The sequence below is a fragment of the Epinephelus moara genome, chromosome 1, assembly GCF_006386435.1.
Source record: "Epinephelus moara isolate mb chromosome 1, YSFRI_EMoa_1.0, whole genome shotgun sequence".
In the NCBI taxonomy this organism is placed as follows: Eukaryota; Metazoa; Chordata; class Actinopteri; order Perciformes; family Serranidae; genus Epinephelus; species Epinephelus moara.
Genome location: NC_065506.1, coordinates 45,057,654 through 45,074,891, shown reverse-complemented (window position 1 = coordinate 45,074,891; position 17,238 = coordinate 45,057,654). Strand labels below are relative to the sequence as shown.

Sequence of the window (17,238 nt, the reverse complement as noted above, 5' to 3'; positions counted from 1 at the left end):
TTTCAAAAAATTCAAAATGGCGGAAAATCTATATAAGCGGAAGTTATGGGTTCTTGAGGCAAATATGTGCCTCATGAGGAGAGGCATCTCTGTGCAAAGTTTCATGTCTCTACGACATATGGGGCATGAGATATGCCCATTCAAAGTTTGCAATTTCAAACGGCTGCTATAGCGCCCCCCTTTGGCCAATTGATGTAATATTGCTTCATTGGCATCCTCCCATGACCCTCTACCACTGTGCCAAATTTCACATGGATTGACCAAGTCAGTGAGGAGAAAAACGTTGAACAGACACACAGACAGAGTTTTCGTCATTATATAGTAAGATAAGATATTAGTTGTATAATTTAATTAGGCTTCAGATAACATATTATTTAGGAATCATTCATTTGATCTAGCTCTGACAGACAGCGCATCCGAGAGATAGAGAGTTATGGCAATCGTTTCACAGCACCTGGAATACTGACACAACACCACTTTATCCTGTTTACACAATACCCATTTGGATTCAATTGTGAAAACACTTTTTATCGGTGGACCCTTAAGGACTAAAAGAATATAAATAACTTAATGGGTTATAAATGAACAGACACTTCAGTCTATTCTCACAATCCATCACCAACACAGAGGTCAAAGTATGTTGCACGCAAGCAGAGCTAAATCATTACTGTCCATCAGAACATTATGTATTATATGGAATTAACTGGTCTCTGTAAAAAAAGAATACAAAGATGTGAATAAGTAAATTCGTTGGAGAGATAGTCATCATTATCACCTCTCTTTATCTCTCTCTGTTCATCTGCCTTCTGTCTCTCACACTTGTTAATGAGTGTTGTTGACGCTGGTGTTGTCTGGGGAGATGAACCGCAGGTGGAGGTTAAGTTTAGACCAAGGAAAGGTCATGTTCTGCATGATCAAATCGAGAACATATAATCACAAGACAAAACTTTACCCAGCATATTAAACCTCTGTCAGTGTTGCCTGGAGGCAAAGTGCTGGCCAAATATGCCCGGCCTATTATTGCTATAATAAACAAGCTAACTGGGAATTATGACTGTACGAGCCAGCAGACAAGTAAAGTGAAGGTAATTTTATCAGCAGTAACGGTGAGTGAACTCGTGAATGTTTGGGGACACGCAGACACAAATGATGCATAAACATCACACACACACACACAACCCCCCGCCCAACCGCACACACACACACACACACACACACACACACACATGCACTGTATTCATTTACTCTCCCCAGCATGAGTCATAAACAAACCTTAACCCAATCCTAATCTCATCTACTTTTTCATCTTTTTAACAGTGTGACATCTGTTTTTAATACAAATGTATAACACACACACACACACACACACACACACACACACACACACACACACACACACACTTTTTGTTTTGCATTTAGTCAAAACAACAATGCCATCTGTAAGTATTTAAAAAGTGACACATTTTGTGTTATTGCTTTTTCACTTTACTTCAGCACATTGGCTTTGTGACAAAACAATGAAGTTAAAGTGCTGACATTCAGCTTTAATTTGAATATATTCACATCCACATCAGATGAACAGAGTGGGAACTGCAGCCCTTTTTATATATGGCCCCTCAGTGGGCTGGTATATACAATATATGTTTGGAGGACACTCACAATCACTTGGACAGACAATAAAATGTTTGGCCATGAGAACAACCTTGTCATCTTGTCTGTATGTAGGGCTGTAGTCTCCTGGTCGACTAGTGATTATTTGGTCGCTATGCTCTTATCCGACCAAATTCTCATTGGTCAAATAATTGCCGTGTTACTTTCATGAGGAGAAAAGTGCTACATCAACAGCTTTCCAGGATTAATCCATTATTTCCTGCGAAAATGGGGGTGTTTTGAAAACACCCCCGTTGTTGACAGAAAGTTGAACTCGCCCATCCTCACGCTATATTTAGCGACTTTTCAGACCCCTCTAGCGACTCTTTTTCAAAAAAGCGACTAGCGACAAATCTAGCGACTTTTTCTGATGTTACTGAAGACTTCTGGAGACTCTGTTGTGAGAGCACGTATCATTCTTATTCTTCTTAACGAGCAGCGGATGCTACCGTGGGCCCTTCCCTCACCCCAAAGCACTCACAGACGGCCCAGTCCTCCCTCCCAGCTGCAGTCAGAGCGGGAGATGTTAACCCCTCCACGTCCAGACTGCAAGTGAATTGCGCATGCGCAGAACCGCCGCTGGCCTGGTTTACAGTCAGGGCAGGATGTAAATGTAAAATTTTCTTTGTCTAATATAAATCACTGAAAGAAGGTTCATTTGTAGTTCTAAACATATTCAGGGTGTTTTTTTACTCAGTTTTTGTCTCTCCCACGACGTTATTCCTCTCTCCTACAGCAGCCAGGCGATGACGTCATTTAGCGACTTCTAGCAACTTTTAGGACAGCCAATAGCTACTTTTCTTACTGAGGAGTTGGCAACAGTGCCTCCTGTCTGTTTCTGTAAGCTGAAACCATTTCCCTCAGTGGAAACGAAGCTTGTATTTACTTTAATTTCACAGATAAGAAACAATAAATTGTGACGACAGTAAAGCCTCCACTAAAATAGCATTTTAAGTCGTGTGTGTGATTTATCCTGGCTTCATGAGAGCAGAGGAAATCTCTGCTCATCGTTAGGCTAATTTATACAATGTAAAATGCCATAGGCTGGCGCTAATAACGTTAGCATGTTGTATTTGCTTGGAAAACGTGTTTAGTATAAGACAGTTGTTTTGTCGGTGAATGTTGTGAGTTGTAATGGAGCCAAATTATGTGCCGTTACCTTTGTTACATGTTGCTGTTGTCCCTGCTTTTACATGAGAAGAGGAAAAGATCTCTAGATGCTAGGCTAATTTATACAATGTAAAATGCCATTGGCTTGTGCTAATAACGTTAGCATGTTGTATTGGTGGGGGAAATGTGTCCAGATAAAGACAAGTGTTTGTCTGTCAGTTCTGTGATTTATAGTGAAGCCAGTTTGCGTATTTGTGTTTGATATTGTCTCTATTAAGCCATGTGTAATGTGTGTTTAATGTGTGTTATGAATCAACTATATAAATAAAGTTTGATTTGAACTAAACTTTACAGCACTTAACACAGTCCTCCACCGCCGACTAGTGTTTTGGAGGTGTAACTGCAGAGTGACAGAGACACACCACCGCAGAAGTAAAAATAACGTACAGATTTTTTTTCCCCATGACTAACTGATTAGTTGACGATTATGTGCGACTTTTGTCGACCAAGATTTTCTTTGGTTGACTACAGCCCTAGTATGTACATCCTTAAATCATCCTAAAATTAGATTGTGCGGCTGCAGTATATAAAAAAGATCACCAGTGACACACTGTGTGAATCTGAACACCCTGAAACCTCCTTAAAGCTGCACTGGTTAACTTTTCAAACTCAACACTTCCTGTATCTGTTTCAAATTAAAAGTCTCTTATAACTTCGGTTGAGAGAATCTCTTTATTTTCTAAAAAGGCTTTTATTGTGAAACATTTGCTTGTTGTGGAGGATTCAGTGACTTGCATGTTTGCGTACGGTGCTTCAAATGTAGCTCCACCCATCTGCTAGAACTTCAGCTGGCACATGAACAGACACAGTGACTGAAATAATAGTAAAAGTAATAAAAATAGGACAAGAATAACCCCGTGACATCACACACGTCGTGAAAGACGACTGGGGATGATTGGTGTGGACCATCGTGTAGTGTGTCATGTCTGTCAGCAAAGTCACGGCACGATTTAATGACTCCACAATCACATAATCTGACATAGTGAGTGTCAGAATGGACAGAAATGTCATGTAGTGTGTACCAGGCATTAGCCTACATTTGAAGTCATGTCTGTCCACCTGCAGAGTCCTATATTCACTCTCTTTTAGCTCTGGTTTGGTCTCTACACATGGGCGTAACCTATGGTCGAGACAGTGGGGATATGTCCCTACTTCTCTGATAACCTAAAATTGTCCTCACCACTATTAACTGCATATGCGTTTAAATCAAATATCATTTCCATCAGCTCTACAAAGAGTTAACTCCCTCATTTTCTACTGGATGAGAATAGTTTCTAGTGTTTGTTCGCTCGGTTCTCTCAGCATGTTTTAGCATGTTCTGAAAGCTCATAGGCCATTGTAGCCTATAGTGATTCAGACTTGTAAAAAGTTTGGACTGCAGTGTGGCTACTGTCCTCTGACCGGTAGCTTTGTGTTCCTGCATGTGCTTCTCACTGTAAAACCCGGGGAAGCAACTTTAAGATGCACTTTCTCTGCGGTGGTTAAGTGAACATTCTTGTGGACAATAAGCCACACAATGGTGAGATTTATGCCCGATTCGAAGCGAAGAGCAGCGCACAGCAGCTTCCCTAACCTTTGTCTCATCCAGAGTCACAAATCGGGTAATGTCTCTGTGAGATGGTCTGAATGGGATTCTACCATATCAGCACAGCTATGGAGTGCTGCAGCGATGACCTTTTTTTGTAGACCAACAAGGAAGTTAAGCGTTACTCCAGTTCCCTCATTAAATAGCCAATGGGATTTCTTTGGATTTTGGATTATTGCAGAAAATAGGCTTTGTGGAAAACAAAAGTTGATGCCAGTCCATCATTAACACATTTTGTTCAGCAAGATAATCTTCAAAATTAACACCACTTTTATGATTTTTGGAGCGTAAATGCAATCGCTAACGTTGCCACCACAACGATGCTGTAAAGCCATGCTCAAGGTGACGACACTCTCTCGTCTTATTTAGCCACTTCTATCCTATCTAGCCTTTTATAAGACATCTAAAAATTCACAAGTGGGGTATTTACTGACATATTTTATGTCATAGAACAAAATGTCTCTTAATCAAAGACCTTATTTCAGGCACCTCACCAAAAACCCATTCAGAAAACCCACTGACTTCACGACAAATAAACCAGGAGTGGAACTCATTTCTGGGTTTTAGGACTCATTCCTGCACCACTTCACAACGTAATGCGCAGCAGACAATATAGCAGCTAGATTTTTTATTGAAGTATTATGCATTTATTCTCATTGAATTACCATTTTACTCTGGGAATATTAAGACTTTGTTCTTGAAATCCCAGAGAGCACAGATGTGTGGGATGTGTTTTGAATATGTAGAAAATTTTGGACATGAGCAGAAATCTTACTGAAACACATATGAGCCATTAAAGTGTAAGGGATTTATAATTTAATTAAAATGAATAAATGTGTCATTGATGTAAATATAACAGTTAATGTGAAAAGATGATCTCCAGGAGCATAAATATTTGAAAGCAATACTGTATGTGTGAGACACAGATAAGATATCATACAGTGAGGTTCACTGTATGATATCTTATCTGTGTCTCACTGACGTGGTCAATCTACTGTACTTTTAATAAAGCAATCGTACTATCAAATTCACAAAAACTCTGTCTGAACACATTGCTCTTCTTAATGGGTTCACTTGGCTATTTAATCTGCAATTTCCTATGACCTGTATCCCAAACACACACCATGTGAAACTGTACATGAGCAACTGTGCACTCAATGGGTATTGACTAGTTCCTTTATATTTTGATCATTTGAATTGTCACCTGTCGTCTGAATGTTGTGCTCTCTTTAACAGAAATAAAGACTCTCTGCCATAAATTGATGCATACAAATTTACCAGAAATTAAGTGTCTGATGCTCAAAATTTTCTGGGGCAGGACCCTGAGACCACACACTCAGTATGTTCTCCTCAATGTTGAAAGAAAACCTTCGCCCTTGTCTTTACCAGGTCCTTAGAAAAACAAATAACTGGCCTTTTATTGTAGCTGCTTGCTTATTTAGCTGGTCACTGAGTTTGTCTATCTGCAGTTTGGTCCAAGCTGTTACCATACATCAGATTTACAGGTATGCTAAAAGCAGCTGCCTCCTGATGAAAGTAGAGAGACTGAACCAAACAGCAAAAGCCCAGACTATGAGTTAAAAGAGGCTAAAAAAAAAAATCTCTGTACAGCTGCAGAGTTGCTGATAATTCTCTGTGGTTTCATCACTTCCAACGGCCTCTTTCATATTAAACGTAGTCCTTTATTACACTGTTGTTATGAAAATATTGATTAGTGCAGCTCCAAAGCTGGAAGTCAGCACTTTTACCCCATTCATGTCAAATCCAATGTTCTGTTGTGTAGAGACTAAACAATAGAAAATCCGTCACTGTTCTAACTGTACGGTATAAGACTTGAAATGCAGCTGTGTAATTGGTCTCGTCTTACCAAGGGAGCATGGAACATTATTCCTGAATAGTGCTATTGAGGCATATCTGCCATAGGCTTTGGCAGAGGCATGCATGTTTCTGCCTGAGTGTGTGTGTGTGTTTGTGAGAGAGAGAGAGATTTTATGACTTCAGTTCAAATTACCTACTGATCATTGACAGTGATGTGTGGTCAGGGCCCCTATATTACACCACTGGGACAGACATCTGTGATCTACACCCTCATTTTCATTCTGAGTGACACTGACAATCTCTTCTTCACCATCCACTGCTCACACAGCCTCTTTCTGTGTGTGTGTGTGTGTGTGTGTGTGTGTGTGTGTGTGTGTGTGTGTGTGTGTGAGTGTGAGTGTGTTTGTTCTCAATCTGTGCTGCAAGCCTGTTCGCCTTCAAGGCTCCCTCTCTCTGTGTCTGTGTTTGAAATGGAGGCAGGTGTTGCTTGCCTCCAGGCCAGCCAAATGCACTGTAAATGGATTTCACATACACATAAAGCAGAGACGAGTTGATGCCAACTGTGCTTGAGGTCGGGAATTCTAATGTCCTTCCAGCATGTTTTCAGTAGCCACTTCGAAGGAATGGTGAAATTATATTACCCCCTCGTGTGTGTGTGTAAGTGTGTGTGGGCACCCCAGTGTTTTACAAGTTCAGTTTTCCATTACAGAGGGCGGCTGTTTTTTCTCTGAGATTGTTCTCTGTGGTCATCATGAAGCTCTCTATTTACCAGCCCTGCACCTATGGAGCCTGTCATTCAGAGTGATTGACATTCCGTTAAAGGAGAGAACTGTGTCGGTACAGGCCATCTACTTCTGCCTACATGTGAAGTACATTTGCTTCAGTCCCGTTAGGAATGCACTCTGTATGCATACTACTGCGGTGGGTGTTTTTTAATCATTCTGCTGTGGTGGTTTTTCACCATTTCTTACATATAAGCACTTTCTGCTCTGTGATCAAATCCATTGCTGTTCTGGCCAAGAGAGAAGCTGCGGATAAAAGTACATATGTGGTTATTTAATTTTTTTTAGGAGCTGCTGATTTCTATTTTTCTAGAAGTCAAGACCTCCATGATATTAGGCTAAGTTTTTATTTTAGTTCACTTTTTCTGAAAGGGATTTGTGTTTGTAAATCACATTTTGCTGTGTATAAATAACAGTAAATGTTAGCATGCTAATATGCTAATCTAAGATGGTGAACATGGTAAATATTATACCTGCTAAACATCAGTTGATTAGCATTGCAGAGCTGCTGGCGTTGCTGTACACATGCCGTGTCTTGAACTGCCTGGAAAACGCAAGGTCAGGCGCTGAGTGCTACTCTTGTGCCTTTTCTGTAAGAGCTTTCAAGAGTGCGGCAGCAGGTTGTGTCTGAGGTTGTATCATAGCCTGTTTACCTGAAAATGTGAGTGCAGAGCTGATCTTCTTCCAGGAGCTGTGGGCCTATCGTTCGTGGGACAGGTGAAAAGCTCTGGGTAGCCCTGCACTAACATGATTGACTTTTCCGTTTTTAGCACAGACTGATATTTATGAAAGAAGGGAAAGATATCTGTCGGCTGTGATTGGTTGGTCCTTGTCACATGACATCACCTGCTACATTCCAAAAGTTGAACTCAGTTGATCTCAGGGCGCTCTGGCGTTTGAGCGCACCTGCCGTGTATCTACAATTAAAAAACAATTAATTTTAAGGGCACTTTTTAGTACACCTCCATGTAGTACACTTTCTTCTTCAAATTATTTTTCTTCTTCAATGCCATTGTCATCACTATACTGGAGATGGAGGAAATGTTAGCTCCCCAAAATTGAGGTCTAAAACTCTCAATCGCCCCCTGGTGGCTGGCTGCAGTAAAGGTCTTAAACCCCGCCCCCTCTATGTTAGTGGATGGGACATGGGCCAAACTAAAAACTCAAAATGATTTTTTCCCAACGATGGTTTCTGCAGTTTTAGGCAGCTATCATTCCTATTTGTGTACAAGTTTGGTTTTAATTAGTTATTTGATGCTTGATGACGTTATGATTGGCAGCTGTGTGTGCCAATCGGTGTGCTCATGATCAATGGCGCTGCTCAGAATTGTTCGGAGGGGTGTTTGGATGGAAACTTTATATCATGGAGATCACTGCTGCCTGGTTTCTGGCTCCAAATGACATCAGCAGCGCAACATATTTTGTAGCTGTATCTGGGATATTTTGGCTTCATTTTGTACAGTGGGAGGAAGTAAAGACCCATTGTCCATCTGTATGTACAGTCATTGGTCATCGCAAAGTCTATTACCGGCAACATTTCACAGCACCTGCTAAAGTATCTGCTGGCTTGTTCACCAAAGCAACCACTGCAGCTTCCTCGGCCACCATTTTTACAAGTTCAGTGGTCCCTTTCATTCTGCTATGTAGCCAAAATGGCAACCATTGAGAGTAAAAAGTGTCCAGCGCTCCACACTCAACTTTTTGATCATCGTGAGTACACCATCCAGGTACTCGCAGTGCACTGCATTTTTGCCATATTTGTCAGTGTGAATGCACTCATGCACTCAAAATAGTAAGTGTAAATACGGAAAATAGCAGCATTTGTATTGTCATGTTTTTGGTCCAAAGAGATATCATCATGTTCTTACCAATCCATGTGTATCATTGACTCTTTCTGTCCTTTCCCTCCACCCCTCCCTCTGTGTTTCCAGGGCATTATCCAGGATGTGAAGTTGATTTTCGCTCCCAACGGCTACATTACACAGTGTCCAAACCTTAACCGCAGTAAGTATCATGATGACACAGTTATACACAGTGCTCTGAAAACACTCTGAGAGTAGAAGTAGAAAGAAAAAAAGAACACTCTCCATTACTGCGTGCCATTATAAAACCGGACTGTAATGAGCTACAGTATGTGTCAGCTGGTGGTGACCTCTCCCCGCTGATCATAGACAAAGCTCCCTCCATTTTATCAGCTTCCTCTACTCCAGCGATCTTCATTTTGCTGTGATTTAGATTCAGTGCAGACTCCTCTCTCCTCGCCTTGTTTCTCCATCTGTTTACTGTCAAACAGATTAAGATACAAGGCCACCGCTGTGCCACTGTCTCTGTTACTGATCAATAAGGCATGTAATCACACCTTGTCGCTTTATTATTGATACTAACAACAGGCACAAGCCTAAGACAAAGAGTAAACAGATGTACGAGGCTTCCATGTTGTTTGCTGCGGGCTGACATGAGCAGTGTCCAAATACTTTTTGTATGCCTTTGGCCACAGCCATGGCCGGGGGCTTTATGTTTTCGACTTATTCCTCCATCCGTGCATCCCTTGTCAATGTGATATCTCAGGAATGCCTGAAGGGAATTTCCTCAAATTTGGGAAAAACATCCACTTGGACTTTAGGATGAACTGATTAGATTTTGGTGGTCAAAGGTCAAGGTCACTGTGACCTCATGTCTATCACAGTCTTATGAACATGATATTTCAAGAACGCCTGGGACCATTTCTAAAGTTATCACTCTATTATATAGACATCAGTAGTGGTTTTCAGCCTTATAGATATTGGTTAGAAAGCTCCTCCTGTACTGTCATAATGCTGTTTAAACAGCTGTTGGCAACATTTCAACAAGGCTGTGATTAATGTGTGGTTACGTTTTGGCAGATTAAAAACACTAGGTTATGCTGAGGGAGAGATCATGTTTATGATTAAAAACCTACGTTTGGGGGCATAAACGTCGCTGAATATGCCACAATGTCTCGCTAATGAAAACCAGGGTTGTTGTTATTGGTCTCAAACAGTGGTCTGCGGCTTGGCAGCCATCTTGCCTGAATGTCTCGCCATCCACCATCCCCTCCACCCCCTGATGACAAAGTCAGCTTACATACACGTCACTGTATAAGAAGAAACAAATGGCATTTTAAACTCACTAGTCGGTGTTGCAGGAGCCTTCTAACCTTTATCAGTGATAAACACTACTATCATCTGTTTAATAGAGTTACAACATTCCAACACTGCACCTGGAGAGACATAACTTAAATTTGGCACAAACGTCCACTTTTGGCTGTAACTCAAGGATTCATATGCCAGTTATAGCAAAATGTCACTCAAATGTCTGTCCAAATGGTCAAAGATCAGCTTCGCCGTGACTCCATAATGTTCTGCAAAAACACTCTGGCCATTATTCAACGCCATAACTCAGCATCCAGGTTTTAGAATTTAAAGCGTCTTTACAGCAGCTTCCACATTTGAAGCATCGTTTACTGTCATGGCTGCAGTTCTGTGTCCTATCCTGCTCCTCTGGTAGTCCACCACAAGCTCATTGGTTATGTTGATATTGAGCTTCAGGTGATGGTTGTTGCACCATTTGACGAAGCATTCCGTCAGTCCTCTGTACAGGATTCGCATACTCATGAAATTTCTGGAAAAGTTATGAAATTAGGAAACGGTTTTCCAGGTGTGGAAATGGTTTGGAATTAACAGGATGTTTTAAAAAAGTTTTGAATATACATTGTGTCAAAAAATCCTAAAACATGTTTAACATAATGTGAAATATTGTTCCTTCCTCTGGTGCTGCACTGCATTACCGTTGAAATGTCTCTAGTATCACTGATATACATCGCCATGTGAAGATGTGTTGGTAAAGATTCTTAGTCATCCAGGTCATGGTCATCCTAAGTGTCACAGGCCACCTCCTCTGTTTGACGATGGTCGTTCCAGGTTGACGTAGATAGCTTCTTGCACGCCGCTTTCAAACCATCTGTCTTCTCTGGCCAAGATGTGAATGTTTCTGTCCTCTAGGGATTTTCCCTTCTATAGATGTAAGTGGACAGCCGAGTCTTGACCTGAGGAGCTGGCTCTCCTGTGCTGTACCATGTGTTTGCGGAGTGGTTGTTTTGTTTCTCCAAGATACAAATCTAACAACACACATGATGGCTGCTTGGGTCAATGACTCACATGTGACCTTAAAGGAAATGGACACTTTAGAATGAAAATACAGACAGTACTTACTGACCCTGATGCCGACAAGAAGTCCAGTGTAGGTTTTTAATCCGCAAAACTCGTTCAGGGTATCGGAGGATAACAGCTAGCCAGAATAACAGCTATACTTGAAGTGCATGGAACCCACATTTTGAAAATGTAATAAAACTCTGCTAATGCATTTCAAAAACGTCAGAACAACTCGTCCGTCGTAATCTAAGTGCCCTGAAGCCGCGGCATGCAAAACTGACATGAAAAGACGTAATTTACTCCACTTTTATAGCATAATTTCTCACCGTGGTCAGTTAGCCTGCCCTGCAGTCATGCTGTGTTACATGGCAACTCGCGCGAGACTCAACTCATCAACTTGGTAAGGGTTCACACCCACACAGGGTTTAAGGCCTGCAACTCCCCACCAGTCAGTTAGAACTAAAAAAGCCTCTTGGCAAGAAACTTAAGCAAGTCCAGTTGCCTAATATATATGTATAGCACTTAGGATAGCTGCATGACAGTGGTTCACGGTGGGAATGTCTAACATTCGAGAACAACTAGTAAGCACTACGAGTTTGCTTATTCACAAATGTCTGGGAAGTGTGTGTTTTATAATGCATGGCTATGGAGCGACAACTATAATGCATGGCTCAAGAGAGGCAGACACTAGCCACACTGGATGGAGGCTCTGCATTCAACTTTTGACATTTTGGTGCAGAGCGGAATATGGGCCAAATTTATTTGTGGGGAGTGTGCATACGTTTCCACATGTGGAAATTGGAATTGGAATTGCACTCTACTTCACTAGTTGTCAAAGAGGGGTCCAGGCTGTTTTTTAAACTACTAGAATAAACTCCTTGAAATGGGGTAAAATATTTTGTGGTTTTGAAGTTTTGGAAATTCTTGGTAAAACTGTGTGGGAACCCTGTCCGTGCTTCTCTGTAAAAAATAGTCTCCAAGTGAACACACACACGTCATTATAATGGTAACTTCAATTTCACCAAAAATACAGTTAGTATCGTTTATTAAATTCCTTCACTATCTTCACGACATATTGTATGAGTCTGGATGGACATGCATGTGAACCCTAACTTCACTGATTGAAATATTATCTCATATCTAAATGCTTCCCTCTTTCTCTTCCTCTCTTTTTCTTCTCTGTTGCGGTGCTTTCCTTTTCCTCCGTTGAGCCTGTCCGACCTGCAGCGATTTCCTGAGCCTGGTGCAAGGCATCATGGACCTTCAGGAGCTGCTGGCCAAGATGACCCTGAAGGTAAGAGCAAAGAGCGACCTCCCACACAAAAATCTACCAGCAGCAGCAGCTCACCAGACTGTATAACAGTGTAGAAGAATTCCTAATGTACTGCAGAACTAGATTTATCCGTGTCAGAAATGTTTAGTAGTCTTTGCAGATAAAAGAAAAAACACTGAATCTGCAAAATGTTAGGAACCATGTCAGTGTTAAATAAAAGTATCCAGTTAAAAGAACCACTAATACCTTTGTTTCCCGCTTGTCGCTGACACACAAATAAATAAATAAATGAAAAGGAATAAATAACTTCCTTCTCCACTGCAGCCAGAGACAGCTGAATCCTTTGATTTCCTTGCTGCCTTCAATGAAACTCATTGTTCTTTCTCCTCTAAAGTCAGTATCTCAGTTTTGTTTAATTTCAACAAGACGGTGCCCAAAAAAGATACAAGTTATTGTTGGGAAACGAAAACAAAATGAACACGCACCTTAATCTGTCTTTAGAAAATATGATTATTCTGTCAGTTATTATTGTGAGCGTCGATTGAAGTGGTTTTAAAAGACGCACAGGAAAAAAAAAACTGAAAAGATATTAATGTGTAAGAGGGAACAGTAAACAGACAATTACTTGGTCCCCGAAGTTATTATTTTTTTCATGGTTTTGTTTTTTGCAGTTTGCAGTTGTTTCATTAGAGTTATGAAACAATGGGACAGTTTTCACTTTGAATAAATATTTGCATCACAACAACAGAGGAAAGTATAACTGCATGCATTAAAGCTCCTCAAAAATGTCAAGTACTCGATTATGGAGGAAAAGTATTGACAGTAAAGCAGAGTTGAGCTTAACAGTCGACAAAGCAACCTCAGCACAACTTCCTCTGACCTACTTGTTCTGGAGCTTTTGACGGTGTTACATGGACCTCATCAGCAGATTCAGGTTCAGTTTGCTCAGTTGTCTAGGAACTACAACCAAACCATGAATTGAAGAAGTTTTGCTGCTGGGTGAATACGAGGGCTGTCAAACGATTTAAAAAAAAATTTAATTAATTATATGCTCTGTGATTAATTCATCTAAATTAATCATATACATCAACTTGCTATGAAAGTACTTCAGTTCAAATACATTTTGGCAGATGTATCGTAGTTAAGCTGCTGGATTTTGGACGCAATTGTCCGCCTGTCCTCTACCACCGAAACTGGGCTGCAGTCCATAGCAATCCATTTTTTTTAAAGATATTTTTTTGGGCATATTTTGACTTAAATCGACAGGAAAGAAAAAGTTTGAAGTGGGGAGAGAGAGAGGGAGTGACATGCAGCAAAGGGCAACAGGCTGGAATCAAACCCGTGCGGCAATAGCCTTGTACATGGGGCGCCTGCTCTATCCACTAAGCCACCGACGCCCCCATAGCAATCCATTTTGCAATGGAGTTAGTCGGTCGGTCACAGGTAGACTTACAGGCTAAGGCTAAGTAAGGCATTCCAAACTTCCCTCTTCCCAGCAACATTTTCCATCTCCTCCTGGGGGATCCTGAAATGTTCCCAGGCCAGCTGAGACAAAAAATCCCTCCAGCATGTTCAGTGTCTTCCCTGGGGCTTCCTACCAGTTGGTTGTGCCCAGGAAAACATCCAGTGGGAGGCGTCCAAGAGGCTTCTTGTCCAGATGCCCTAACCACCCTTTCAACTTGAAGGAGCTCATCTCTACTCCGAGGTCCCTCCGGATGCCTGAGCTCCCCACCCTGTCTCTAAGGCTGAGTCCTGCCGCCCAATGTAGGAAAACCTTGTATTGATGAACCCATTCTTTCGGTCACTACCCAAAGCTCATGACCATAGGTGAGGGTCATAACATAAGTGGACTGCTAAAACAAGAGCTTTGCCTTCTGGCCCAGCTCCCTCTACACCATAATGAGCTAGTACAGTGCCTGCAACACTGCTGACAGTGCACCAATCTGCCTGTCCATCTCGTGCTCCGTTTTACCCTCATTCATGAACAGGACCTTTGCTTGAGGCAGTAACTCACTTCCAAGCCAGAGAGGGCAATCCACCGTTTTCCAACAGAGAACCATTGCTTCAGTCTTGGAGGTATTGACTCTCATCCCCAACAGATTCGCACTCAGCTGCAGACCGCCTCAGTGCATGCTGGAGGTCACAGCCTAATTAAACCATCAGAACCATATCATCAGCAAAGAGTATAAACGTGTTAATGCCATTTTCAAGGTTATGTAATATTTTTTGCCTAGTTGTTGCCTATGTTTTGCTTAGTTTGTGCGTCTGTAACTATTGTTATGGCAGTATGTCCCTCATATGTCCTCTGCTGTCCCCCACCAGGGTTTTAAAAAATCTAACCTTGTAATTTTGATTACATATCACTGCTCGTTTAATTATGGGATTAAGATATTTTATTTATGAGAATTGCATTATTAGTAAATATAGGTCAGACATTTATAATACTGACCTTCACTTACTGTTACCAAGCAGCTACATCCTTAATGTTGTAGCATGTGCAGAAGTGGGACAATAAGCGAAATAACTGCTGTATATATCTCATTAGAATTATGTATATTATGATATTTATTTTCCTGCCTGGATGCTACTGTCATTTTAATGAATGTCAGATGCTAGAGGTTAGGAATTTTTGGCAGCACACACACAAATAAGCACACAGGAGGGCCAGATACACCCAGGGTTCAGAAAGGTGTCTGGAAATGGAGACTGCATTGGCACAACAGGAGGCTAACAGGTGCCATGCATTCTGCAGCGGAGCCATGGGGGAGAGCTTGAACCATTTCTAAGACTAAACATCTGCATAACCACAGTATGTGTGTGAACGGGTGTGTACGTGATTGAGTGCGTGCTTCTGTGTGCACGAGTGAGTGCTATCAGGTGAGAGTGAATGAAGCAAGGACATCTCAGCGGGCGGACGAGAAAGCTATAGAATAATTTTGGGTGTAAATAAGGGTGAAATGAAGAACATTAGCCCTACCGCTGTGTCAACTCATCCTCCTTCACATGAACACACCTCGACCTATTGCCGCCTGACCTCATTGCTCATATGAGTCACAGCAGGGAGGATGCAGTCACCTCCAGCGTTAAATGGCTTTCTGCCTTTATGCTGTAGAGAATTGAGGAATTCAGCATGAGGTGAATAATTGCTCTGTGCTGAGTGTGTGATGTGGGGTGTCAAGGCGAGGTGAGATGACAATACGCTCTGCTCTGTGTGGATAAGCGTGGCAGCATTTGCATGTATTATACCTGCGTGGTTGTGAGAGGAAGCACAACCATTATGCCAAAAGATGTACTAGACATAGCTCAGTACCACTTTTTATGATACCACAGCATGAAGTATCAGCACTGATATCAAGCCAATATTTCCTTTCCTCTTTAAAGGGTTAGTTCACCCCAAGTATGCATTTAAGCCATTGTTTTTAGCCATTTGAATAGTTTGTGTAGAGGTGAAAACTGAGGCATTTTGATTATGGTGCACATAGCATGGAAAAAAATCACATTTTTAAAATCAACAGCAAACATCTCCTTCTAGAATCAGTGTCCCGCTAATCTGGATTATCCACAGACCTCTCTGTCGACAGTTTTTAAACTACTTTTCACTGAAGAATTAGTCCCAATAAAAACAGCTGACAGCAAGGTCAGAGACAGATGCTTTATCTGAAAACTAAATATAAAACCCAAACTGTCTGCATGGCTAGATGCTGCTAGAGGTTAGTAGAAATTATGGGTGAACTGACCATAAATATTTGTAAATTGTCAATTGTTCGGTGAGTCATTTTCAGATTTTGTCATTTTTATGCCTCCGCCCACAGTGTAGCTGGGGCTGTGACAGGATTTATTCAGATTTGGCACAAATGTCCACTTAGCCTCAAAGATGAACTGATTAGATTTTTGTTGGTCATAGGTAAAAGGTCACTGTAACCTTGTCTGTCTCAGTATTGTGAACGCCATATCTCACCTTGAGGTAGTTTCTTCAGATTTAGCACAAACATCTAGTTGGACTCAGCAATGAACTGATTAGATTTTGGTGGTCAAAGGTCGGTGGTCAAAGGTCAAGGTCACTGTGACCTTGCATCTATGTCATCCTTGTGAATGCAATATCTCACAAATAACTTGAGGGAATTTCTTCAAATTCGGCACAAATTTACTTGGACTCAATGATGAACTGGTTAGATTTTGGTGGCCAAAGGTCAAGGTCACTGTGACCTTGTGTCCATCTCATTCTTTTGAATGCAATATCTCAAGAACACCGAGAGGGAATTTCTTCAAATTTGGCAGAAACATCCACTTGGATTCAACAATGATCTGATTAGACTTTGGTAGTCAAAGGATAAAGGTCAAGGTTACTGTGGCCTCAAAAACATGCTTCGGGCCATAACTAAATAATTAATTCGCTAAGTATGACAAAGTTACACACAAATGTCCAGGGTCAAAGTTCATCTTCCTTGTGACACCATAGTGTTCTGCAAAAACACTTTTCTGGCCATCACTCAGCGTCGGATCTCAGGAACAGAGGGGGAGACATTTGGTCAGAAACTGAATTGGTGACGCTAATCTTGGATGCCCACCTTGAAATTGCAATGAGCTGATTGTATACATCATCTGTGTTGTCGGGGGGAAGATGTGTGTGAAGGATCCATGTTTTCACAGGCAAGGATGGGAACTGTAAATGCAACTTGACGGGTGCGTGGAGGCACACAACCGCAAGGTGGTAATTCTAGTTTAATTTTCAAATAAACTCCTCCTTCATGCTGTTAGATACTCTGGGCCCTGTGAAAACAACTCTCTCCG

General features: G+C 41.4%; 1 protein-coding gene across 1 annotated transcript in view; it reads left to right on the top strand.

Moving 5' to 3' along the window:
- LOC126395229 (protein kinase C-binding protein NELL1-like) overlaps positions 1–17,238 on the top strand; it is a 457,381-nt gene that overhangs the window by 162,571 nt on the left and 277,572 nt on the right. The window contains exons 6-7 of the mRNA XM_050052536.1: positions 8,937–9,009; positions 12,386–12,468. Coding sequence (XP_049908493.1) covers positions 8,937–9,009; positions 12,386–12,468 — 156 coding nt within the window. The remainder of the gene's footprint in view (positions 1–8,936; positions 9,010–12,385; positions 12,469–17,238) is intronic.